This window comes from Gigantopelta aegis, chromosome 5 (assembly GCF_016097555.1).
Source record: "Gigantopelta aegis isolate Gae_Host chromosome 5, Gae_host_genome, whole genome shotgun sequence".
Classification (NCBI taxonomy): Eukaryota; Metazoa; Mollusca; class Gastropoda; order Neomphalida; family Peltospiridae; genus Gigantopelta; species Gigantopelta aegis.
Window position 1 is genome coordinate 29787085 of NC_054703.1, and position 27058 is coordinate 29814142.

At 41.2% G+C, this 27058-nt stretch overlaps 1 protein-coding gene and 1 long non-coding RNA gene across 2 annotated transcripts in view; both read right to left on the bottom strand.

Moving 5' to 3' along the window:
- Positions 1 to 13198, bottom strand: part of LOC121373595 (aminopeptidase N-like) — a 62331-nt gene extending 49133 nt beyond the window's left edge. Inside the window, exons 1-4 of the mRNA XM_041500284.1 lie at positions 13144 to 13198; positions 11379 to 11645; positions 10618 to 10998; positions 8173 to 8269 (exon numbers count right to left, since the gene is read on the bottom strand). Of these exons, the coding sequence (XP_041356218.1) occupies positions 8173 to 8269; positions 10618 to 10998; positions 11379 to 11625 (725 nt within the window). The 5' untranslated portion in view covers positions 11626 to 11645; positions 13144 to 13198. The remainder of the gene's footprint in view (positions 1 to 8172; positions 8270 to 10617; positions 10999 to 11378; positions 11646 to 13143) is intronic.
- A 9941-nt stretch (positions 13199 to 23139) lies between these two features.
- On the bottom strand, positions 23140 to 27005 carry LOC121373643. The gene is made up of 2 exons (XR_005958110.1): positions 26532 to 27005; positions 23140 to 23610 (listed from the first exon to the last, which is right to left on the bottom strand). It is a non-coding gene; the product is annotated as an uncharacterized LOC121373643 (long non-coding RNA).
- Between the last annotated feature and the right edge of the window lie 53 nt (positions 27006 to 27058).

Here is a 27058-nt window from a genome sequence, read left to right on the forward strand (position 1 = left end):
GTACATGTGTGTGTGTCTCTGTGTGTATGTACATGTGTGTGTGTCTCTGTGTGTATGTACATGTGTGTGTGTCTCTGTGTGTATGTACATGTGTGTGTGTCTCTGTGTGTATGTACATGTGTGTGTGTCTCTGTGTGTATGTACATGTGTGTGTGTCTCTGTGTGTATGTACATGTGTGTGTGTCTCTGTGTGTATGTACATGTGTGTGTGTCTCTGTGTGTATGTACATGTGTGTGTGTCTCTGTGTGTATGTACATGTGTGTGTGTCTCTGTGTGTATGTACATGTGTGTGTGTCTCTGTGTGTATGTACATGTGTGTGTGTCTCTGTGTGTATGTACATGTGTGTGTGTCTCTGTGTGTATGTACATGTGTGTGTGTCTCTGTGTGTATGTACATGTGTGTGTGTCTCTGTGTGTATGTACATGTGTGTGTGTCTCTGTGTGTGCATGTGTGTGTGTCTCTGTGTGTATGTACATGTGTGTGTGTCTCTGTGTGTATGTACATGTGTGTGTGTCTCTGTGTGTATGTACATGTGTGTGTGTCTCTGTGTGTATGTACATGTGTGTGTGTCTCTGTGTGTGTCTCTGTGTGTATGTGTGTGTGTCTCTGTGTGTATGTACATGTGTGTGTGTCTCTGTGTGTATGTACATGTGTGTGTGTCTCTGTGTGTGTGTACATGTGTGTGTGTCTCTGTGTGTATGTACATGTGTGTGTGTCTCTCTGTGTATGTACATGTGTGTGTGTCTCTGTGTGTATGTACATGTGTGTGTGTCTCTGTGTGTATGTACATGTGTGTGTGTCTCTGTGTGTATGTACATGTGTGTGTGTCTCTGTGTGTATGTACATGTGTGTGTGTCTCTGTGTGTATGTACATGTGTGTGTGTCTCTGTGTGTATGTACATGTGTGTGTGTCTCTGTGTGTATGTACATGTGTGTGTGTCTCTGTGTGTATGTACATGTGTGTGTGTCTCTGTGTGTATGTACATGTGTGTGTGTCTCTGTGTGTATGTACATGTGTGTGTGTCTCTGTGTGTATGTACATGTGTGTGTGTCTCTGTGTGTACATGTGTGTGTGTCTCTGTGTGTATGTACATGTGTGTGTGTCTCTGTGTGTATGTACATGTGTGTGTGTCTCTGTGTGTATGTGTGTGTGTGTGTGTGTCTCTGTGTGTATGTACATGTGTGTGTGTCTCTGTGTGTATGTACATGTGTGTGTGTCTCTGTGTGTATGTACATGTGTGTGTGTCTCTGTGTGTATGTACATGTGTGTGTGTCTCTGTGTGTATGTACATGTGTGTGTGTCTCTGTGTGTATGTACATGTGTGTGTGTCTCTGTGTGTATGTACATGTGTGTGTGTCTCTGTGTGTATGTACATGTGTGTGTGTCTCTGTGTGTATGTACATGTGTGTGTGTCTCTGTGTGTACATGTGTGTGTGTCTCTGTGTGTGTATGTGTGTGTGTGTGTCTCTGTGTGTATGTACATGTGTGTGTGTCTCTGTGTGTATGTACATGTGTGTGTGTCTCTGTGTGTATGTACATGTGTGTGTGTCTCTGTGTATGTACATGTGTGTGTGTCTCTGTGTGTATGTACATGTGTGTGTGTCTCTGTGTGTATGTACATGTGTGTGTGTCTCTGTGTGTATGTACATGTGTGTGTGTCTCTGTGTGTATGTACATGTGTGTGTGTCTCTGTGTGTATGTACATGTGTGTGTGTCTCTGTGTGTATGTACATGTGTGTGTGTCTCTGTGTGTATGTACATGTGTGTGTGTCTCTGTGTGTATGTACATGTGTGTGTGTCTCTGTGTGTATGTACATGTGTGTGTGTCTCTGTGTGTATGTACATGTGTGTGTGTCTCTGTGTGTATGTACATGTGTGTGTGTCTCTGTGTGTATGTACATGTGTGTGTGTCTCTGTGTGTACATGTGTGTGTGTCTCTGTGTGTATGTACATGTGTGTGTGTCTCTGTGTGTACATGTGTGTGTGTCTCTGTGTGTACATGTGTGTGTGTCTCTGTGTGTACATGTGTGTGTCTCTGTGTGTACATGTGTGTGTGTCTCTGTGTGTACATGTGTGTGTGTCTCTGTGTGTACATGTGTGTGTGTCTCTGTGTGTATGTACATGTGTGTGTGTCTCTGTGTGTATGTACATGTGTGTGTGTCTCTGTGTGTACATGTGTGTGTGTCTCTGTGTGTATGTACATGTGTGTGTGTCTCTGTGTGTATGTACATGTGTGTGTGTCTCTGTGTGTATGTACATGTGTGTGTGTCTCTGTGTGTATGTACATGTGTGTGTGTCTGTGTATGTACATGTGTGTACATGTGTGTGTCTGTGTGTATGTGTGTGTGTGTCTCTGTGTGTATGTACATGTGTGTGTGTCTCTGTGTGTATGTACATGTGTGTGTGTCTCTGTGTGTATGTACATGTGTGTGTGTCTCTGTGTGTATGTACATGTGTGTGTGTCTCTGTGTGTATGTACATGTGTGTGTGTCTCTGTGTGTATGTACATGTGTGTGTCTCTGTGTGTCTCTGTGTGTACATGTGTGTGTGTCTCTGTGTGTATGTACATGTGTGTGTGTCTCTGTGTGTATGTACATGTGTGTGTGTCTGTGTGTATGTACATGTGTGTCTCTGTGTGTATGTACATGTGTGTGTGTCTCTGTGTGTATGTACATGTGTGTGTGTCTCTGTGTGTGCATGTGTGTGTGTCTCTGTGTGTATGTACATGTGTGTGTGTCTCTGTGTGTATGTACATGTGTGTGTGTCTCTGTGTGTGTGTACATGTGTGTGTGTCTCTGTGTGTATGTACATGTGTGTGTGTCTCTGTGTGTATGTACATGTGTGTGTGTCTCTGTGTGTATGTACATGTGTGTGTGTCTCTGTGTGTGTGTACATGTGTGTGTGTCTCTGTGTGTATGTACATGTGTGTGTGTCTCTGTGTGTATGTACATGTGTGTGTGTCTCTGTGTGTATGTACATGTGTGTGTGTCTCTGTGTGTATGTACATGTGTGTGTGTCTCTGTGTGTGTGTACATGTGTGTGTGTCTCTGTGTGTATGTACATGTGTGTGTGTCTCTGTGTGTATGTACATGTGTGTGTGTCTCTGTGTGTATGTACATGTGTGTGTGTCTCTGTGTGTATGTACATGTGTGTGTGTCTCTGTGTGTATGTACATGTGTGTGTGTCTCTGTGTGTATGTACATGTGTGTGTGTCTCTGTGTGTATGTACATGTGTGTGTGTCTCTGTGTGTATGTACATGTGTGTGTGTCTCTGTGTGTATGTACATGTGTGTGTGTCTCTGTGTGTATGTACATGTGTGTGTGTGTGTCTCTGTGTGTATGTACATGTGTGTGTGTCTCTGTGTGTATGTACATGTGTGTGTGTCTCTGTGTGTATGTACATGTGTGTGTGTCTCTGTGTGTATGTACATGTGTGTGTGTCTCTGTGTGTATGTACATGTGTGTGTGTCTCTGTGTGTATGTACATGTGTGTGTATGTACATCTGTGTGTGTATGTACATGTGTGTGTGTCTCTGTGTGTATGTACATGTGTGTGTCTCTGTGTGTATGTACATGTGTGTGTGTCTCTGTGTGTATGTACATGTGTGTGTGTCTCTGTGTGTATGTACATGTGTGTGTGTCTCTGTGTGTATGTACATGTGTGTGTCACAATTGGACTGCCGTACCTTTAACTGATAGATGATACATGTATGATAAACGAAATTTTTCGAATTATTTTAAACTATAAGTATTACTGAAATTTTAATGATGCACCAGAACTTTTTCCCGTAATTATATATGCGAATCTATTTCATATACTGTATTGATATGTAGTAGTTTAAGTGTATTGTTCATACACCGTATTGTATTGTATATGTGCATGAGCGTGTATGTTTGTCAGTTATTCACGTATTGTATATGTGCATGAGCGCGTATGTTTGTCAGTTATCCATGTAATGTATATGTGCATGAGCGTGTATGTTTCCCAGTTATTCACGTATTGTATATGTGCATGAGCATGTATGTTTGCCAGTTATTCACGTATTGTATATGTGCCTGAGCGCATATGTTTGTCAGTTATTCACGTATTGTATATGTGCCTGAGCGTGTATGTTTGCCAGTTATTCACGTACTGTATATGTGCATGAGCGTGTATGTTTGCCAGTTATTCACGTACTGTATATGTGCATGAGCGTGTATGTTTGCCAGTTATTCACGTATTGTATATGTGCATGAGCGTGTATGTTTGCCAGTTATTCACGTATTGTATATGTGCATGAGCGTGTATGTTTGCCAGTTATTCACGTATTGTATATGTGCATGAGCGTGTATGTTTGCCAGTTATTCACGTATTGTATATGTGCATGAGCGTGTATGTTTGCCAGTTATTCACGTATTGTATATGTGCATGAGCGTGCATGTTTGCCAGTTATTCATGTATTGTAATTTGTATATGTGCATGAACGTGTATGTTTGCCAGTTATTCACGTTTTGGTTATGTGCATGAACGTGTATGTTTGCCAGTTATTCACGTATTGTATATGTGCATGAGCGCGTATGTTTGCCAGTTATTTACGTATTGTATATGTACATGAGCGTGTATATTTGCCAGTTATTTACGTATTGTATATGTGCATGAGCGTGTATGTTTGCCAGTTATTCACGTACTGTATATGCGCATGAGCACGTATGTTTGCCAGTTATTCACCTATTGTGTATGTGCGTGTATGTTGTGCCAGTTATTCACGTATTGTATGTGGCAGATGTGTGTGTGTTTGTGTGTGTGTAAATGTGTAATTTGTTATTTTACATATTTCGCAGGTATTTGTCAGATATTGTGTGTCTGCCAAATAGTATGTGTGTCTATTAGTTTTGTCAGTCAGGTACCCTTTATCTGATTGGCTAATAGCACTGCATGCTTTTCACGTGCACACACTAAATGAACAGCAGACATGTTTGATGTTTGACAGGCGACAGATCAGAATACATTATAGGTACAAATTAATTTGTCTTTCTTTTAGTTAAACATTATTAATATATATATAAAATATATTGCTCACATACTAGCGAATTAATGCAGATAAATGATTACATTGTTTTGATAATATATAACTAATTGTGCAAGTTCTAGGAGTTCTACGACTATTGTGTATAACAATGAGCTGTATGTTTGTGTGTGTCCATTATTTCTAAAAAGGAATCATATAAATATATGAGTGTCAATGTTTGCCAATTCTTCAGCGTAAGATATGTGTGTATTTGTGCATCAACTTATTTGTATTTCCACTATCATAATTGTACGTAGATATGCGTGTATGATTTATGATGTATGCTGTGCCAATGTTTGTATTTTGTTGCAGGTTCGTAAGTGTCTGTAGTTTATGATGCTTGTAGTTTATAATTTATTCCCTCAGGTTTTCACACATCTTGTTGATGTGTGTGCATGTTTACGCTCGTGTATTCACATACAGTATATGTACATGAGTTAGTTAGTAATCAAGCAGTTATTTCAATTGTACGTTATTAATCTTAAACTTCATTATAACATATGTAATATGCCATATAGTAAGTATTTTTGTATATTCTGTGCGTGTGTTCCACAGTAATTTATTTTAAGTCAATTATGTTAATGTATTCACTAAATCTCAACCATTTGTTATTCTTGTAATGTACATGAGCTTGTATGTTGATTATCCCGATATCTGTCATATACATGTAGGTGTGGACCAAATGTTATTACAGGTTTAGTTTAATCAAACAGATGTTTGATGTATGAAGATATTATAGTTTAGTAGATTTACTTATAACCGTGACATGTGCAATGGGATACGTGTGATGTGTTGCCAGTTATACGTTTTTTTATGTTGATGACCTGTGATGGACATATTTTTATGATGATGTGATTGACATGTATGATCGAACTATTTTTATGACGATGATTTTTATGACGCATACATGTAATTATTTATAATGAACGCCTGTTATATATTGTATATTTTATTCTTCCAGGGCGTTGTTTGCAATGACATAATGAACTTTATGAAGTAAATCATTTCCAAACGTCGTGACGTGTTGTTTTCGTCCTTTGAACCCTGTTACATGTATATGTGCGTGCATGCTTGCCAGGTATTTACATATTGTATATGTGCACGAGCGTGTATGTTTGCTAGTTATTTACGTATTGTATATGTGCATGAGCGCGTATGTTTGCCAGTTATTTACATATTGTATATGTGCATGAGCGTGTATGTTTGCCAGTTATTTACGTATTGTATATGTGCATGAGCGTGTATGTTTGCCAGTTATTCACGTACTGTATATGTGCATGAGCGTGTATGTTTGCCAGTTATTTACGTATTGTATATGTGCCTGAGCGCGTATGTTTGCCAGTTATTCACATATTGTATATGTGCGTGTATGTTTGCCAGTTATTCACGCATTGTGTGTTATGAGTTATCCATGTACTGTGTGAATTATTTATATAATATGTTTGTGAGTTATTTATATACTGTGATTCTTTTATTTGGGTATTGCATTTGTGAGTTATTCATACAATGTATTTTGAGTCATTCGTGTAATCTGCTTATGAATTATCCATCCACAGTGTTTGCGATTTATTCATATATTGAGTTTGTGAGTTATTCTTGAACTGGTTATTCAAGTACGACGTACGCATGTTTTTGTGTTTGTAGGTGTGCCGTTGGTGGGTTGTTTGTTTTGTTTTGTTTTGTTTTTGCTTTTGTTTTCGCTTGGGATTTTTTGTCTGGTTCTTTTTTGTTTCTTTTTTTTTTGTGTGTGTGTGTGGGGGGGGGGGGGGGGGGGGGCGTTATGCGTGTCATGTGACCGATTGATGTCTATGATGTGTGTTGTTTTTATATGTGATGTCTGTGATGTGTGTGTATTGTTTTTGTTTGTGATGTCTGTGATGTGTGTTGTTTTTTATGTGATGTCTGTGGTGTGTGTGTGTAGTTTTTGTATGTGATGTCTGTGTTGTTTTTGTATGTGATGTCTATGATGTGTGTGTTGTTTTGTATGTGATGTCTATTATGTGTGTTGTTTTTGTATGTGATGTTTATGTGTGTGTGTGTGTGGTTTTTGTATGTGATATCTATGATGTGTGTATTGTTTTTGTATGTGATGTATATGATGTGTGTGTTGTTTTTGTATGTGATGTCTATGTCTGTGTGTGTTGTTTTGTATGTGATGTCTGGTGAGTGTTGTTTTTGTATGTGATGTCTGTGGTGTGTGTGTAGTTTTTGTATGTGATGTCTGTGTTGTTTTAGTATGTGATGTCTATGATGCGTGTGTTGTTTTGTATGTGATGTGTGATGTGTGTGTTGTTTTGTATGTGATGTCTATGTGTGTGTTGTTTTTGTATGTGATGTCTGTGTGTGAGTGTGTTTTTGTATGTGATGTCTATAATGCGTGTGCTTTGTTTTTGTATGTTGTCTATGTTTGTGGGGTTTTTTTTATGTGATGTCTATGTGTGTGTTGTTTTATTATGTGTTGTCTATATGTGTGTGTGTGTGTTGTTTTTGTATGTGGTATATGTGTGTTGTTTATTAATGTGATGTCTATGATATGTGTTGTTTTTGTATGTGATGTCTATGATGTGCGTGTTGTTTTTGTATGTGTTGTCTATGTGTGTGTGTTTTTATGTGATATCTATATGTGTGCGTTGTTTATGTATGTGATGTCTGTGTGTGTTGTTTTGTATGTGATGTGTGTGTTGTTTTTGTATGTGTGTCTATGCTGTGTGTGTTGTTTTTGTGTGTGATGTCAATGTGTGTGTTGTTGTTTTTGTATGTGATGTCTGTGATGTGTGTGTTGTTTTTGTATTTGATATCTATGATGTGTGTGTTGTTTTTGAAAGTGATGTCTATGTGTTTTGTTTTTGTATGTGATGTGTCTGTGTTGTTTTGTATGTGATGTCTGTGTTTTGTATGTGATGTCTATGATGTGTTTGTATGTGATGTCTTTGATGTGTGTTGTTTTTGTATGGGATGTATGTGTTGTTTTTGTATGTGATGTCTATCATGTGTGCGTGTTGTTTTTGTATGTGATGTCTATATGTTTGATATTTTTGTCTGTGATGTCTCTGTGTGTGTGTGTGTGTGTGTGTGTGTGTGTGTGTGTGTATTGTTTTTGTATGCGAGTGTTTGTACTCACGATTTTTCTCCGCCAGGCTTCTTGTACTGTGAGTAGTAAATTCCATTTAGATCATCTTTTAGCGCTCTCTCAAACCTCATTTCAATTAAGTAGACTCCTGAAATATTTTAACACATTCAGACCTCAACTCAATGGATTAGTCTTCTGAAATAGTGTAGATATTTTAACACATTCAGACCTCGTCTCAGTGGACTAGACTCCTTAAATAGTGTAGATATTTTAACACATTCAGACCTCGTCTCAGTGGAGTAGACTCCTTAAATAGTGTAGATATTTTAACACATTCAGACCTCGTCTCAGTGGAGTAGACTCCTTAAATAGTGTAGATATTTTAACACATTCAGACCTCGTCTCAGTGGACTAGACTCCTGAAATAGTGTAGATATTTTAACACATTCAGACCTCGTCTCAGTGGACTAGACTCCTGAAATAGTGTAGATATTTTAACACATTCAGACCTCGTCTCAGTGGAGTAGACTCCTGAAATAGTGTAGATATTTTAACACATTCAGACCTCGTCTCAATGGAGTAGACTCCTGAAATAGTGTAGATATTTTAACACATTCAGACCTCGTCTCAGTGGACTAGACTCCTGAAATAGTGTAGATATTTTAACACATTCAGACCTCGTCTCAGTGGACTAGACTCCTGAAATAGTGTAGATATTTTAACACATTCAGACCTCGTCTCAGTGGACTAGACTCCTTAAATAGTGTAGATATTTTAACACATTCAGACCTCGTCTCAGTGGACTAGACTCCTTAAATAGTGTAGATATTTTAACACATTCAGACCTCGTCTCAGTGGAGTAGACTCCTGAAATAGTGTAGATATTTTAACACATTCAGACCTCGTCTCAGTGGAGTAGACTCCTGAAATAGTGTAGATATTTTAACACATTCAGACCTCGTCTCAGTGGACTAGACTCCTGAAATAGTGTAGATATTTTAACACATTCAGACCTCGTCTCGGTGGACTAGACTCCTTAAATAGTGTAGATATTTTAACACATTCAGACCTCGTCTCGGTGGACTAGACTCCTGAAATAGTGTAGATATTTTAACACATTCAGACCTCGTCTCGGTGGACTAGACTCCTGAAATAGTGTAGATATTTTAACACATTCAGACCTCGTCTCAGTGGAGTAGACTCCTGAAATAGTTTAGATATTTTAACACATTCAGACCTCGTCTCAATGGACTACTCTCCTAAAATAGTGTATATCTAATTATTTGCATGTTTCACTTCAGGCTGTTTTCATACAAGGCATACTAACAGCTACATGATCAAATACATGATATATCCGTTATGCACTTAATCATTTACTTTCAGGTAACATAAAAGTTAAAGTTTGTTTGATTTAACGACACTGGATTATTAATCATGGGTTATTGGGTGTCAAACATTTGAAAATTTAGATATAGTCTTAGAGGAAACCCGCTATACGTTTTCCATTAGCAGCAACGGATCTTTTATATGCACTATCCCACAGACAGACAGACAGACAGATACATTCACTGACCTTTGATATGCCAGTCGTGGTGAACTGGTTGGAATGAGGAAAAACAGAAGCATGTGCAGAAATTTTAAATGAGAGGAGGGTGTAAACTGTGGCAAGACACGTATATAGGGGTCGTGATATGTCCTCCTCAAAATGTATTGAAACAAAAGAGAATATTTGCGTGAGCAGACAGGGGTTTCGACCCCCAATCCCTGCCTCTGTATACGCGCCATTGGGTCCACGTCAGGTGAGCGCTCTCCCAACTCACCAAAAAGCACCCCTGGTATAAACTAAAATACAGCCCTTTCTTATATGTGACCATTTCAGGCAAAGTAGTCTGGCCTGATATCATAATCTAGGTTTTTCTAACCTGTCATATCAGTAAAGTAGTCTGGCCTGATATCATAATCTAGGTTTTTCCAACCTGTCATATCAGTAAAGTAGTCTGGCCTGATATCATAATCTAGGTTTTTCTAACCTGTCATATCAGGCAAAGTAGTCTGGGCTGATATCATAATTTAGGTTTTTTTAACCTGTCATATCAGGCAAAGTAGTCTGGGCTGATATCATAATTTAGGTTTTTTTAACCTGTCACATCAGGCAAAGTAGTATGAGCTGATATCATAACTTAGGTTTTTTCAATCTTGTCATTTCAGGCAAAGTAGTATGAGCTGATATCATAATTCAGGTTTTCCCAAATTGTCATTCGGTGCATATGGCAGGATTCAACCAGTAGAACGCTCACATGACGTACTGGCGTTGTAGGATCGAATCACCTTAGTCGACTCATTCTATTAATTATTTCCCCTGCCTCAGTCAGTGCCCAACGATTGATATATCAAAGGTCTTGGTATGTACTGCTAGTGGTGTCGTTAAACAAAACAAACTTTAACTTTCAGCCTCCCCCACCCCTTGCACTACCACTAGGTTCCTTCGTCACATACCGCCCACTGTAAGCGAGTCGCTCAGACGGAAAATCACGAAATTTCGATCTTGGTCATAGTCATACGACGTGATCGTTGGAGCTTCGGCTGTTCTTGTGTCTGCCCGGAAGACGAGCGTGCTGTTATCGATAGTGATCCCGTTAATGTGTAACGTCACGTGATCAGTGGCGTTTCGGCACTCCATCTTGATTCTAACGAAGCCCTGATTGGTGAAGCGTGACGGGTCTGCCTGGTAGATGTCGGGTTTCCACTCCACGTCATACTCGAGCGGATACACTTTCAGTGGCAGGCGCAGGTTATCGCGCTTGGAATCTGGCGCCTTAGTCGATGTAGGGGGCGCTGTTGTACTAGTGGTACCGGCGCCACCTGGACACACGGCACCTGTTGAATGAAACCAGTTTGGGTCAGTTTATATATTTCAAAGCAGAGACACACACACACACACACACACACACAGACAGACAGACAGACAGACAGACAGACAGACAGACAGACAGAGAGAGAGAGAGAGAGAGAGAGAGAGAGAGAGAGAGAGAGAGAGAGAGAGAGAGAGAGAGAGAGAGAGAGAGAGAGAGAGAGAGAGAGAGAGAGAGAGAGAGAGAGAGAGAGAGAGAGAGAGAGAGAGAGAGAGAGAGAGAGAGAGAGAGAGAGAGAGAGAGAGAGAGAGAGAGAGAGAGCTAAATTGATTTTTAACTAATGACACCACTAGAGCACATTTTAATCATAGCTATACACAGAACTATTAAACTTTATAAACTTACAAACTCCCGTCTCGCCGTTAATCACTTGTTTCTTACACTCGGCCAGGAGCTTCCCGGAGTCTGACGGAACAGTTCCGTCAACTGCCGAACATTTACAGATCACATCTTGGCTTCCTCCGGCGAAGTGGACGATTATTCCGACGCCGACGGAAATGAGGATAGCGAGAAGCACCAGGACGAACCCGACAGCGGTAGTCACGTGACATCCCTCCTTCCGGCTGCCGCTGACGTCATACTCATACCCCATCGCGTATAACGTAACAATGCCTTCAAAGAAATAAACACTTTTATAATAAACTGTTTTTGTTTTAACAAAACACATTTATAGAACACAGTATTCGTTTATCTCGAGTGTCTTCTAGAACATTGCGGGTTATAAGTGAGTAGGCCTAATGGGCTTGAGAAGTAACTAGGCCTACTGTTGAAAACTGCCCATTTAGACAGTTCCAAAAACCAAACTGATCCTAGAAAGCTATATAAGAGATACGGCCTCCACGAGTCTAAAAGATTGGACTTCAGTATTCAAGGGTCAAACTCGACTCGGACCCGAGTACCTGACACTTACACTAGATGATAATGAGACTACGGAATAAAGTAAAATAGTATTATGTATCTTTATTCCAGCCCTGAACATGGAAAAAGAAATGTTTTATTTAACGACGCGCTCAACACATTTTATTTACGGTTATATGGCGTCAGACATATGGTTAAGGACCACACAGATTTTGAGAGGAAACCCGCTGTCGCCACTACATAGGCTACTCTTCCGATTAGCAGCAAGGGATCTTTTATTTGCGCTTCCCACAGGCAGGATAGCACAAACCATGGCCTTTGTTGAACCAGTTATGGATCACTGGTTGGCGCAAGTGGTTTACACCTACCCATTGAGCTTTGCGGAGCACTCACTCAGGGTTTGGAGTCGGTATCTGAATTAAAAATCCCATGCCTCGACTGGGATCCGAACCCAGTACAAAAGTTTCTCAACCACACCATCGCTGTTACGGATATCGATAACGAATACTAATGAGCCGTGTCACGGGGATTCTATAATACCCGTAACTGAATAAAACACGATTATCCAAATATCTCTCCTAACTGTATATCTATTAGATCTCTCTGTAACAGGCAGTATATACCCGCGTTGGCTCGTCTCTAGGTATGATCAGAGATACGATCTTATATAAAGTATATGTAATATAGCACGTTTAGTTCACTAGAAAACACAACAAAACACAATACATTTTGGAATCTGTATTAACCTACGCTGACAAATGTACAGCCGCAGTAGTTAATTAATAACAACAATAATAACAATCCAGAACTGATCACTTAATTAGTTAATCTCTAGGTGTCTAGTTTACACAATATGCTAATCACTTCACCGTGACACAACACCCACACGTGTGATAATTGAGAAACGCTTCCAGGGGAACTTAATTAATAAAGGAATTACAGCTCTATTCCTAACTGGTCAATTTCTAATTAACCCTAACTACTCATTCAATAACCTTGTAATACAGACTTAACACTGGTAACTATCACAATAAAGACAATAACCTACAGTTTACCTAGGTCCTCTAGGATGACTGGCTAAGCTTATTATTACCAAATACTCGTATAATGTTAGAACAATCACTCTACGATTTACTTCGTCAGATGACCGAAGACACTGTCTAAATAATATTGGTATAATACAGTATTAAAATATTAAAAGTCACATCAATCACATCAAGGTTATACAACAGAGCAGAAATAATATATTTACCAAAGTCCAAACAGACAACGTTCCCGGGAAGCCTTCCTTTTTGGTTCTCCCGGATATCTCTAAACCCTAGCTATTTATTATAAAAAATCAGAAAATCGCCTGGGGGTACAAGGCGGTCCTCCCCCTATCATCTGATATTCCACCTCTTCCAGAGTCGGTATATTTCTCTCTGATCGTCAGTCTGGCTGTCGCCATTCCGCGAGCAATCCCCTGGCCATAAACAGCACTACCGGAGATATTACGTAACTACTAGCCACATGGCCTCCACACCTGCTCTGGGTGTGTATTAGGCGTACCGATCGAGGACCGTCGCGCAGAAGTATTACGTAACAAGTTGCCCACCTGGATAAGTGCAATGAAACTGCACACGGCCTTCTAAAACAATTAATATCGCCACAGGCGAAAACAAAAATTAAGAGCATGTACCGTCACAAGCCGAATTTACAAAACCTGTTTATGCGTGTCATGATGACACGAGTGTAACTACATACATTTACAAACCTTACACACAGGCGTTTAAGAAAAAACGGGCTTCGTCAATGCGGACTAATATAATTCTGTAACAACATAACTATTAACCGACTAGATAGTTTCGTAGATCGGCACGGTTAATGACTTAAATATGACGGCATTTCTCAGAAGTGACATTTATTATTAATATAATTATTATTATTATTTTATATTATATTAGCCATGATATTTATCATATGTAGCAGGCCTTTTATTGTAATTGCAATGGGCGGAAGGCAAATATCACCCACCCACCCACTCGAGCGTTACGTAACATTTGAATAGCCCCAAAGAAAGCTCGCTGCATTTCATAAGTGTGTCGTGTTTTCACCTGCAGCTGTGGGAGACGCAAATAAAAGATCCCCTGCTGCCTGTCGTAAAAGAGCAGCTGAGTGGTGATCCCCGTCGGTAGACCAAGTGGGCTATTTTTTGTTCCATCCAGTGCACCACGACTAGTATATAATAGGCCGTGGTATGTGCTATCCTGTTTGTTGGGTGGTGTATATAAAGATCCCTTGCTACTAATTAAAAATGTAGCGGGTTTCCTCTCTAAGACTACACGTCAGAATGACCAAATGTTTGACATCCAATAACCGATCATTAAGAAATGATTGTGGTCTATTGGTGTCGTTAAACAAAACAAACGTTAACCCAATCTCCATTTTCACAAATACTCTTTGTAATAAACAATCTCCATTTTCACAAATACACTTTATATTAAATAATGTCCATTTTCACAAATATACTTGATAATAAACAATCTCCATTTTTACAAATACTCTTTATAACAAACAATCTCCATTTTCACAAACACTCTTTATAATCCACAATCTTCATTTACACAAACACTTTTTATAATCCACAATCTTCATTTACACAAACACTTTTTATAATCCACAATCTTCATTTACACAAACACTTTTTATAATCCACAATCTTCATTTACACAAATACTCTTTATAATCCACATTCTTCTTTAAACCAATATGTTATTTTATAGTATTTTCACCCTGTTTTCACTTTGCACTGGCAGAAAAAGGTTTTTAATATTTACACTATTCGCCAATCTGTCTGCTCGAGTTTGACGAGCGAAATGAGCAGTCGACGTCAAGCGTGTATAGGGTAAGTTAGAAACCACAATAGACGGCGAAACTCACCATTAGTAACACCGTCACGTCCTACCTGTGTCGAGGTATCTGTGTTACAATATTAAGGTATTGAAGTGTATCGGGCAGATTTTATATTATCACATTCAGCGGTACGAAAACAACATTAAAACCACTGACCTGGTTTCCAGGGTAACGTGCGTACCTTTTGTCTGTTTCGCACATTTGTTTGCTAATAAAACATTATGGCCTGAAATACATTGCAGGCAGGGCGGAGCAGATGGGGCATTTTTAAAATAAGTTTATCTGAATTAAAGATACTGCAATAAGTTTGAAAGTAATGAGAAAATATTCGCCAAAACACACCTGTGTTTCCGGATTTAGTGAATTTCGTGCAGTCATGAAAAACGTGAAAACAGCATAATTTGTATTTGTTAAAAATGCTCGTGCATGATTGCTGCATAAATACCGGTGTGGGACAAAGCAAGGAAGCAGTATCAAAAAGAACATCAGAAACATGCCGCGACTTACCCAAGCAGAACGCAACAGAGCTATCGGTATGACCGATATGGGGGCCCTCAACGGAAGACTGTCAGCAACTTGTTGAGCAGTGATCAGCACATTCTGTTCTTTTCACTCCCAAGCGGACTAGCGATGAGACTAGACGTTGTTTCGTGTGCTCTCAACCTACCCCCCCCCCCCCCCCCCACACACCTGGGGGGATTGATGGCTAGTTATGGCTTGCTGGTGGAATACCGCGTCACGTACACCGGGTCACGGGCAACTGTGACCTTGGTGTACGGGGACGCGGTTTCAAACAAGAGGAAGAGGACAAGGAAGAAGAAACGTGCGCCAGGGACAGCTCAGGCGGGGACAAAGCTGGTGGCTCAACCGCCAGCGGCGGTCCCGTCTGCGTCGCTGCCCCCACCACGACCAATCCAGACGGAGCGGAAGGAGACGACTCGTCAACCGACCGCACCGACCGTGCAGAAGCGGAAAGAGGAGCATCCCAGTGCACCACGGCCCGCATCACCTGTTCTCGCCCGTCGCTCATCAGCGTCGAGACCCCCATCCACGGGGGACTCCGCGATGGCGACATTGGATGTTGGAGTTGCCAAGCGGAAGGCCGTGACCCCCCCCCCCCCCCCCCCCCCCCCCCGGGGGACCAACCAGCCAAGACGCGGCCTTCTGCTTCCTCCAGGGACCAATGGCAGCTCTCGAAATCGAAGATCAAGAGCCAGTACGTGGTCGGCGACGTCTCGGATCCCGACAAACTGCCAGGCGGGTTCCAAGAGGAAGAATTTAGGACATTTCAGGATGGCACCCAGATCGCCATCCACCCCGGGGATCTACGGGGAATCGGGCAGGTCCTGGTCATTACTTCGCGCCGGGATGGCTTGTACAGGCAAGGGATCCTCTACAAAGAGATGGACAACCACACCGTCCACAGGATCATCAAGATCATCGCCGGCACCCAGTACACCCCAATACCCAGCGCCTCTGGGGGCACGACTTCAGGAAGTTGGTTCCCCATTTTAACAACAGCTACACCATCTCCTCCCCGTAGACGCCAACCTTAACTAGGACAGGTAACCTCCTTTTGGGGCTTAGTTGGACTTTAAAAAAAAAAAATCGATCGAGTTTCAAAATTCTTATGTTTATTTTTTTATAAATAGTCCAACGCATTTTACTTTGGCGCCCGTTCAATTGCTCAAATCACCTTAAAACCGTTTCGGCCGAGTTTAAATTCTTAGTCCCGACATGATGTTAGGTGCAGTTACTCTCCGTAGACTTAGGTAAATTACAGGCTTCACCGAGGAATCGAAATTCAGCCAATCAGAACACGGCTCCCACTCGGTGTTACTTCAAGTTTGCGAAGTGTCTGCTATTCGGTCCGCGCTCGCGCTGACTCTACTAAATGGCTTTTTTCCAAATTCCGCCCACCTCAAACTTACCTCCCCCCCCCCCCCCCCCCCCCCCTGCTCCGGAATTAGTCACTGGCGAAGTCAGAGGCTAAACCCGTAGTGGGCGTGCCTGAACCTTTGTGGATAGGGGCACGAGAAAATAGTTCCAGTCCAGTCCAGTGATCAGCAGACAGGCCAGGCATAAGACCTTGCAAGATCGGGAAGACCAAGGGTCACAACGCCAGCTGCAGACCGCTACATCCGGACAATCCACCTGGCCTCAGACCACAATTAATTTCACTATGTATTCTCATGTATCCCCAGTGGCTGTAGCACTTTTATTAATTTCACCAGGCCATTAGCATTTCACGGGAAACATTACCTGCCTGGGCCCATTGAACACTCGAAAGGACGACATCTGTTGTCCAGCTCTTTTCCGCGTTATATCAATGTAAATAAACACACGTGGGCCAAGGGACCGAATCACACCCATTTCTCTGCATTTTACACAAGATTTTGCATGACTTCAATGTGCTCTGGGGGACATTATGCAGTATCCAGTGTAAACCAAGTGCACATATTCACTAACTGCATCCTCTTACCTGTCAAACCCAGTGTAACAATCCAGTATACTAAGCAGCTCCCCAGCCATTAATCACATCACAAGAAAACTATATTTTCTCGCATTAGTTTCCGTATTTTGGACAACCAAATGGGTGGATAACTCTAGTCTGAGGCCAACTGCGGAACCGATTCGTGACGGCGATGTCAACGGCGGCGACGGCACTGGGACACCCCATCAGCAGACGAACAGTCTTACGACGACTCCGCAGGGCTGGTATCAGAGCTTTCCGCCCCTTCCGTGGAATGGCTTTGACCCCTCTACACCGTCAACGCAGATTACAATGGGCACGAATTGTACGACGGTGGCAGCGGCGTGATTGGGAAAGGGTGCTGTTCACGGATGAAAGTCGCTTCAACATGTTTCGAAATGATTGGCGAGTTCGTGTTTATCGACGTAGGGGAGAGCGACTGGCGCCGAACTGCATCCAAGATGTGCACCCTTTTGGTGGAGGCGGCGTCATGGTATGGGGCGGTATTTGCGGTCAACGGACAACAAGGCTTCTCATCATCCGTGGAAATCTGACTGGTCAAAGATACAGGGATGAAGTGTTGCTACCTGTTGTAGTGCCATTCTTGCGTTAACAGCCTAGAGGTACCCTTTTGCAGCATGACAATGCACGACCTCACACAGCCAGACTTGTTCAGGATTAGCTCAACAACGTTAACGTCAACGTATTGCCTTGGCCATCATGTTCTCCAGACATGAATCCCATAAAGCATCTCTAGGATCATCTTGATCGATAGCAGCATGAACAGGTTTTGTTGGATGTTTGGCGCAGAATATATACACACACACACACACATGCACACACACACACACACACACGGGGGGGGGGGGGGGTGTGTGTGTGTGCTGCTGAATAAAAAAAGTAGTAGTAGTAGTAATTCTTAAAGCAGAGATAAATTTTACTTATAGAATGCAGGCAATTGCATTTCAGGATATCTAGACACCCTAGACACTTTGCCTTGCACCCTCGATCTCAATCAGTCCCCAGCCCCCAATGTCTACTTGCTTCCGCCGTGCCTGGTGTGTGTGTATGTGTGTGTGCGCGCGCGCGCGTGTGTGTGTGTGTGTTGTGCGTGTGTGTGTGGGTGAATGTGTCAGCATGTGAGTATGTGTGTGTGCGCGAGTGCGTGTGTCTGCGTCATGTGTGTGTATGTGTGTCTCAGTGTGTGTGTGTGTGTGTGTGTCAGTGTGCGTGTCTGTGTGTATCTGTGTATGTATGTATGTATGTGTCAGTGTATGTGTGTGTCAGTGTGCGTGTGTGTGCGTATCAGTGTGTGTGTGTCAGTGTATGTGTATCAATGTGTGTGTGTGTGTGTGTGTGTGTGTGTGTGTCGGTGTATGTGTGTCAGTGTGTTTGTGTGTGTGTGTGTGTGTGTGTGTCAGTGTGTGTCAGTGTTTGTGCCAGTTTTGTATACAGATTTCAAACAACGTCATATCATTCTGGCACAGACGTTGTTCCATCAAGGCTATGATGTTCAGGGACTCCTGGGCCAATATTTTCGAAGCTATCTTAACATTACGAAATCGTAAACCCACCGTAGGCTGTGACGTCACTATAGCACATGCCATAGTGACGTCACAGCTTACGACGATTTTACGATTTCGTACGCTAAGATTGCTTCGAAAATATGAGCCCTGGAGACATTCAAAACGGGGTTTTTTTCTAGGCATTTGGAGGCTATAGCTATACTTATTGCAAAGAGCTTGTATTGCCCAGTAAAGAACTGTGGCAGTCTACGGTGAAGGATTTGATTTAGTAAACTAGTCTGGAGTGGGAGTCTTCAATTGAGCAATGAAGGATTACATTGCATTGCCCAGTAAAGTATCTCCTTGGGAGTGGCAGTCCTCAATTGAACGGTGAAGGATGACATGGTATTGCCCAGTAAATGATCTCCCAGGGAGTGGCAGTCCTCAATTGAGCGGTGAAGGATGACATTGCGTTGCCCAGTAAAGAATATCCTCGGGAGTGACAGTCCTCAATTGGGCGGTGAAGGAAGGATGACATTGTGTTGCCCAGTAAAGAATCTCCTCGAGAGTGACAGTCCTCAATTGAGCGGTGAAGGATGACATTGCATTGCCCAGTAATTGTATTGCCCAGTAAAGAATCTCTCAGAATCTCCTCGAGATGACAGTCCTCAATTGAGCGATGAAGGATGACATTGTATTGCCCAGTAAAGAATCTCCTCGAGATGACAGTCCTCAATTGAGCGATGAAGGATGACATTGTATTGCCCAGTAAAGAATCTCCTCGAGATGACAGTCCTCAATTGAGCGATGAAGGATGACATTGTATTGCCCAGTAAAGAATCTCCTCGAGATGACAGTCCTCAATTGAGCGATGAAGGATGACATTGTATTGCCCAGTAAAGGATCTCCTCGAGATGACAGTCCTCAATTGAGCGGTGAAGGATGACATTGCATTGCACAGTAAAGAATCCTCGGGAGTGGCAGTCCTCAATTGAGCGGTGAAGGATGACATTGCATTGCCCAGTAAAGAATCCTCGGGAGTGGCAGTCCTCAATTGAGCAGTGAAGGATGACATTGCATTGCCCAGTAAAGAATCTCCTTGAGAGTGGCAGTCCTCAATTGAGCAGTGAAGGATGTCATTGCATTGCACAGTAAAGAATCTCCTCGGGAGTGGCAGTCTTTTGCCAAATGCCCATTCGACTCTGCATTGTGTAGAGATACGGTCTTGATCGCGGATAACATTTGTTTTGTTTTGGTTTTGTTTAGTTTAGTTGTATAATTTCCTTTTTTTCTGCAAACTACAAGCCCAAGTCAAACTTCAACCTTACTTTGCAGTTCAGCGTGGTGAAAAAAAACCAAGATCATGTCAAGACATTGAGACAGCATATTCGTTCCCTTTAGCAGGTCAGGTCAGGTCAGGTCAGGTCAGGGTTTAACATGCACAATCAGAGTAAGCTGTTGTAGCGCACTCCTGCCATGGACGCAGGCGTCGACCCAAGCCGGCTCCTCCGTCCAGGACAGGTCCCATTAGGAGCAAGGGATCGTTTATATGCACTTTACCACAGACAGGAAAGCACACACCACGGCCTTTGACCAGTTGTGATGTACTGGTTGGAATGAGAGAAAAAACCACCCAGTTGAATGGATCCACCGAGGTGATTTGGTCCTTCGACGCAAGCACGTCAAACGAGTGCTCAACCCTCGGAGCGAAATCCCGCCACATTGATCTTGAATGCAATGCATGCATTATAGGGTGTATACTACCAAATCAAATCCCATAGACGACGTACATATTGGCTCCCGACATTGCCACGGATATAAATCATCCCCTTACACTTCATGAGATACGGGTAGCGTCTATGACTACCCTAGTTTCGCACAAAATTCGAGTAGTTTTTTTTACAGGTACCCCATACATGTTTCAAGCACAAGGCTACTTGACACATTGGTACTAGATGAAATGCAATGATGGAACTATTATCACATTTTTAACCAATCACAGGACTTGTGGTGTTCACTTCTCTATCAAAAGTTCGCTGCACCTCCAACTTTGACCCAGCCGGAAGTTATTTGGTCTAGTACTACCTATACGACCATTTCCTTGATAGATCATCTTTCATAGATGAGCCATTTATTGATTTAAATAAAATCACTAGGAAAGAACGAAATAAATGTTTTATTTAACGACGCACACAACACATTTTATTTACGGTTATATGGCGTCAGACATATGGTTAAGGACCACACAGATTCTGAGAGGAAACCCGCTGTCGCCACTACTTGGGCTACTCTTTCCGATTAGCAGCAGGATAGCACAAACCATGGCCTTTGTTGAACCAGTTATGGATCACTGGTCGGTGCAAGTGGTTTACACCTACCCATTCAGCCTTGCAGAGCACTCACTCGGGGTTTGGAGTCGGTATCTGGATTAAAAATCCCATGCCTCGACTAGGATCCGAACTCAGTACCTACCAGCCTGTAGACCGATGGCCTAACCACGACGCCACCGAGGCCGGTTAAAATCACTAGGAATACATCTCTAAAAGTATTCTTACTATAAATTAATATTTTTATTGTAATTGTATACCCGTCATTAATTGCATTCGCAAATCACAAAAAGGGGCGGGACGTAGCTCAGTAGTACAGCGCTCACTTGATGTGCGGTCGGTCTGGGACCGATCCCCGTCGGTGGGCCCATTGGGCTATTTCTCACTCCAGCCAGTGCACCACGACTGGTATATCAAAGGCCGTGGTATGTGCTATCCTGTCTGTGGGATGGTGCATATAAAAGATCCCTAGCTGCTAATCGAAAAGAGTAGCCCATGAAGTGGCGACAGCGGGTTTTCTCTCTCAATATCTGTCTGGTCATTAACAATATGTCTGACGCCATATAACCGTAATTAAAATGTGTTGAGTGCGTCGTTAAATAAAACATTTCTTTCTTTCTTTCAAATCACAAAAGATATCTATTTGACCAATAAATATTATAAAGACAATTCATTATAGTATTTTTAGAAGTAGAGATTTTTTGTTAATTGGCTGATTTTATCTCTGGCCCCGCCACTCAGGCCAACCACTGAGGCCCACAATTGAGGCCCACCACCGAGACCTACCACTCAGTCTCACTGCTCAGTCCTCCGGAGGGGATGTCAGAACGACCAATTCACAAATATGGAAACGGTCAACTAGTGCGAGAAGATTCGTTTTTAAGTGCTTAAAGGGACATTCCTGACTTTGCTGCATTGTAAGATGTTTTCGACTAATAAAATAGTTCTACGATTAAACTTACATATTAAATATATTTTCTTGTTTAGAATATCAGTGTCTGTATATTCAATGTGTTTCCGGTCGTCTTAATATTTGTAAGAAGCCCAAACTGGATTTTGTTTTCTAATTATTTCCGCGTACGAAAAAAAAACATATTTGAGGAAATAAAATGAAATTAACCTAGTACAAATATTAAAACGATCAGAAACACGTTTACTATACAGCCACTAATATTTTATGCACAAAAATATATTTGATATGTAATTGCAATCGTTAAAAACTCTGTTAGTCAATAACATCTTAAAAATTGCAGCAAACTCAGGAATGTCCCTTTAATATTCCGTCCCCCGTCGGGTTCTTGGGATTGAGGTGTGGGGCGGGGTGTCAGAATGACCAAATTCATAAATTTGTTTCTACGTGTATCAAGGAACCGTCTCACGATTTATTTTTGGAATTGGTCAAGTAGTTTTGAAGAAGAAGTCGAAGAAATAACTTTAAACGCATTTCTCTATATAACTATAGTAAACTCCAAACTCCTTCGAGACAAACCGGGAACCAAACAACAATACCATTACAGATTTTTTGGGTAAATAATTTCGGTTTGGGTTGACATTAGAAAAGTAAAAGTGTTTTGGAATGAATGAATGTTTAACGACACCCCAGCACGAAAAATACATCGGCTATTGGGCGTCAAGCTATGGTAAATGCAAAAACAATAAGTGTTTTGGAAATAACAAAACAATACTAAAAAAAAAAATTGGTGCAATTTAGCAAACAATCGGCTCAGAAATAAATAACTTATACTAAATTCCATATTATGGACAAAAAAGCTTTCTCTGTGGGACGGACTATAGATAAACCATCTATTGACCTTTACATATATGAAGACTATTCGGTTATAGCAAACAGAGAAGATTTTTTAAAATGGTTTAATTTTCCCTTTCGAACTCATCCCCCACCCCCCTCCCCAACATCATCAGACCACAAGGATGCTTTTCACAAAATCTAGTTGGGCAAGAAGTCGAAAATCTGAAAGGTTTATGTACAACGGATGGGTTTATGTACGACGGATGGGTCAAGTGACCTAACAAAAAAATCACAACAAAGAGAAGCAAATTGATTTTTTTATTACACTTTACACACAAATATTAAGAAGGAATAATTTATACATCCATTATTTTGCAGTTCAGTTTTTTTCACATCCAAAATCAGTTCAGTATTTTCTTTCTCTCTCTCTCTCTCTCTCTCTCTCTCTCTCTCTCTCTCTCTCTCTCTCTCTCTCTCTCTCTCTCTCTCTCTCTCTCTCTTATAATGTTTATAAAAAAGGGTATATTATACTTCTGAATGTGAGAAAAAATATCACAGGCGTTCATAATCATGATGAGGGTAACATACAGAGATTTAATGTATTCTGAATGTGACAAAAACAAATATTTATCATTTTGCAGTTCAGCGTTGCTGGTTTCCCCATTTATGGAAATATTGTGTTGGTGAATGTGAAGAATGACCACACGTCATCCTTCCATGTCAACTGACTGCCACAAGTCATCATCTACTGGTCACAGGTAACTCGGTGAGGAAACTTGAAAAATAGAAACGGAGAAAACTATACCAATGATATCTATGAACAACTGGTTAAATAAACAAATTATTGCATTCATGAAATCTGTTGTCAATTTTAAGATTTATGACTCAACAGGGCTTGAACTTAACGGAAGTTTAACGGAAGGAAATGGTTTATTTAACGACGCACTCAACACATTTTATTTACGGTTATATGGCACCGGACATATGGTTAAGGACCACACAGGGGGGAAAGCTGTTGTCACCACTTCATGGGCTACTCTTTTCGATTAGCAGCAAGGGATCTTTTATATGCACCATCCCATAAACAGGATAGCACATACCACGGCCTTTGATGTACCAGTCGTGGTGCACTGGCTGGAACGAGAAATAGCCCAATGGGTCCACCGACGGGGATCGATCCCAGACAGACCGTGCATCGAGCGAGCGCTTTAATACTGGGCAACGTCCCGCCCCTAAACTTAACGGCGGCACCGACGGTAATTGCCGTAGTTGCAATATGACTCGCCGACGGTAATTGCCGTAGTTGCAATATGACTCGCCGACGGTAATTGCCGTAGTTGCAATATGACTCGCCGACGGTAATTGCCGTAGTTGCAATATGACTCGCCGACGGTAATTGCCGTAGTTGCAATATGCCGTAGTTGCAATATGACTTGCCGACGGTAATTGCCGTAGTTGCAATATGACTCGCCGATGGTAATTGCCGTAGTTGCAATATGACTCGCTGATGATAATTGCCGTAGTTGCAATATGACTCGCCGACGGTAATTGCCGTAGTTGCAATATGACTCGCCGACGGTAATTGCCGTAGTTGCAATATGACTTGCCGACGGTAATTGCCGTAGTTGCAATATGCCGTAGTTGCAATATGACTTGCCGACGGTAATTGCCGTAGTTGCAATATGACTTGCTGACGGTAATTACCGTAGTTGCGTAGTTGCAATATGACTCGCCGACGGTAATTGCCGTAGTTGCAATATGACTTGCCGACGGTAATTGCCGTAGTTGCAATATGACTTGTAGACGGTAATTGCCGTAGTTGCAATATGACTTGCTGACGGTAATTACCGTAGTTGCGTAGTTGCAATATGACTCGCCGACGGTAATTGCCGTAATTGCAATATGACTTGCCGACGGTAATTGCCGTAGTTGCAATATGACTTGCCGACGGTAATTGCCGTAGTTGCAATATGACTCGCTGACGGTAATTGCCGTAGTTGCAATATGACTTGCCGACGGTCGGGAGCTTCAACGATGGCAGGTGTTTGCTGATGAATAAACATTATTGCTATTGGTTTGAAGTTTATCTTTGTCGCAGAAGTTACCAACTTAAAATGCGCCATTAGGCAGGCTCACAATAGCCGTCGGTGAGCAGTTGGTCTGTGACAAAAACATTTCAAACTTGCAAATATAAAACATCATGTGATTGAAAAAATCATTTACAAGATTTATTAACTTCTTTACTAATTGCTTTTTTCAAAATTCTGCCCAGTTTCAAATCCCCCTCCCCCCCAAAAAAATAAATTTCTGTCAATCTTTTTTATTCTGTTGATCATACAGTTGACCGGCCTCGGTGGCGTCGTGGCAGGCCATCGGTCTACAGGCTGGTAGGTACTGGGTTCGGATCCCAGTCGAGGCATGGGATTTTTAATCGAGATACCGACTCCAAACCCTGAGTGAGTGCTCCGCAAGGCTCAATGGGTAGGTGTAAACCACTTGCACCGACCAGTGATCCATAACTGGTTCAACAAAGGCCATGGTTTGTGCTATCCTGCCTGTGGGAAGCGCAAATAAAAGATCCCTTGCTGCCTGTCGTAAAAAGAGTAGCCTATGTGGCGACAGCGGGTTTCCTCTAAAAACAGTGTCAGAATGACCATATGTTTGACGTCCAATAGCCGATGATAAGATAAAAAATCAATGTGCTCTAGCGGCGTCGTTAAATAAAACAAACTTTTCATACAGTTGTTATTGTTTTGTTTTTAGTAATTTTTATTGTTTGAATTTGCCATTTACTGATAAAAAAAACAGTCAATTTTTAAATTTCACTTCGGTCCTTCAAGATCTTTGGTGGTCATAAAACCTACTTTAATACTGAACTACGATTTGTCATGTTTGCCCAATTAATTCACTATTATCATATAACCATTCCCCACAGCTAATATACCTTAAAATTTTGGTAATTGTAAATTTTTATTAGAGTTCCCCTACTTTTTTTTAAGAGTATATATTACATACCTATTCAATCTTACTATAGTGATAAAGACATTCTGAAACAATGTGATACATTTATTTTGTATTTAAAATGAATAAAAATTACAACCAAACAATTCCATTTTCTTGGGGGAAATCGTGAGTGTGTCACACACATAAATTAGTGACGTTACTGTTTTATGCTACATATCAACACACTAAGTTTACCCAGAATTCCATTTGGTCAACTGACGAATGAAACAAAGATGGTGGCCATGCTATATTTAGCCACAAATAATTGGGAAACCCCTTCTTGTCATACAGTGCAAGACTTTCATTATTAAATTATTATTCTAGAGTTATGGAAAGATTATGCATGTAATTTGTAGTTTTTTTATTACAAGAAGGAAATATAGTAGTTTTATTTTTGACATAGCACTTTTAAGCTTGAGATTAACATTTAAAAAAAAGGTTATTACTATCAGGTGTTTCGGTATCGTCAATATCCAGAGGCTCGCATAATACAATTCTTATTCCTAATATATGAAACTGATGACACCGATCGACACTTGAGGTAATAACCTCTGTTTATATAGCAGGCTTGTCCCCCAGTTGTACATGTATTACATATACAATCAGAGTCATTTTGTTATTTCTATTTCAAGGAAAAATATTTCTGTGTTATTCATGAAAAAAAAACCAAGACAATACGCCAGCAAACAATACCTGTCATTCTGTCCGTCCGTCAAGCCATCCGTGCATTCGTCAAGCCGTCTCTCCATCTGGACTACATGGAGCTTTGTGAAAGGGATCCTTCGGAGTCATCAGGTCTGTGAGTTTCTTTATCAAGTCGTGTTCACATGACACATCATTGGACTGTGAATAAAACAACACGTTGTTACACTTTGAGTAGAAACACATTACTATGTGAGTAAGACAACACATTACCATGTGAGTAAGACAACACATCATGACCCTTTGAGTAAAACAATACATCATTACACTGAGTTAAAACACATTACCATTTGAGTAAAACAACACACTGCCATGTGAGTAAAACTACAGGTACACATTACTGTGTGAGTACAACAACACATTACCATATGAGTAAAACAACATATCATACCTGCGAGTAAAACACATTGTTACCCTATGAGTAACACAACACATCATTACCCTGTGAGTAAAACACATTGTTGCCCTGAGTAACACAACAATACCATGTGAGAAAAACAACACATCATTACTCTTTG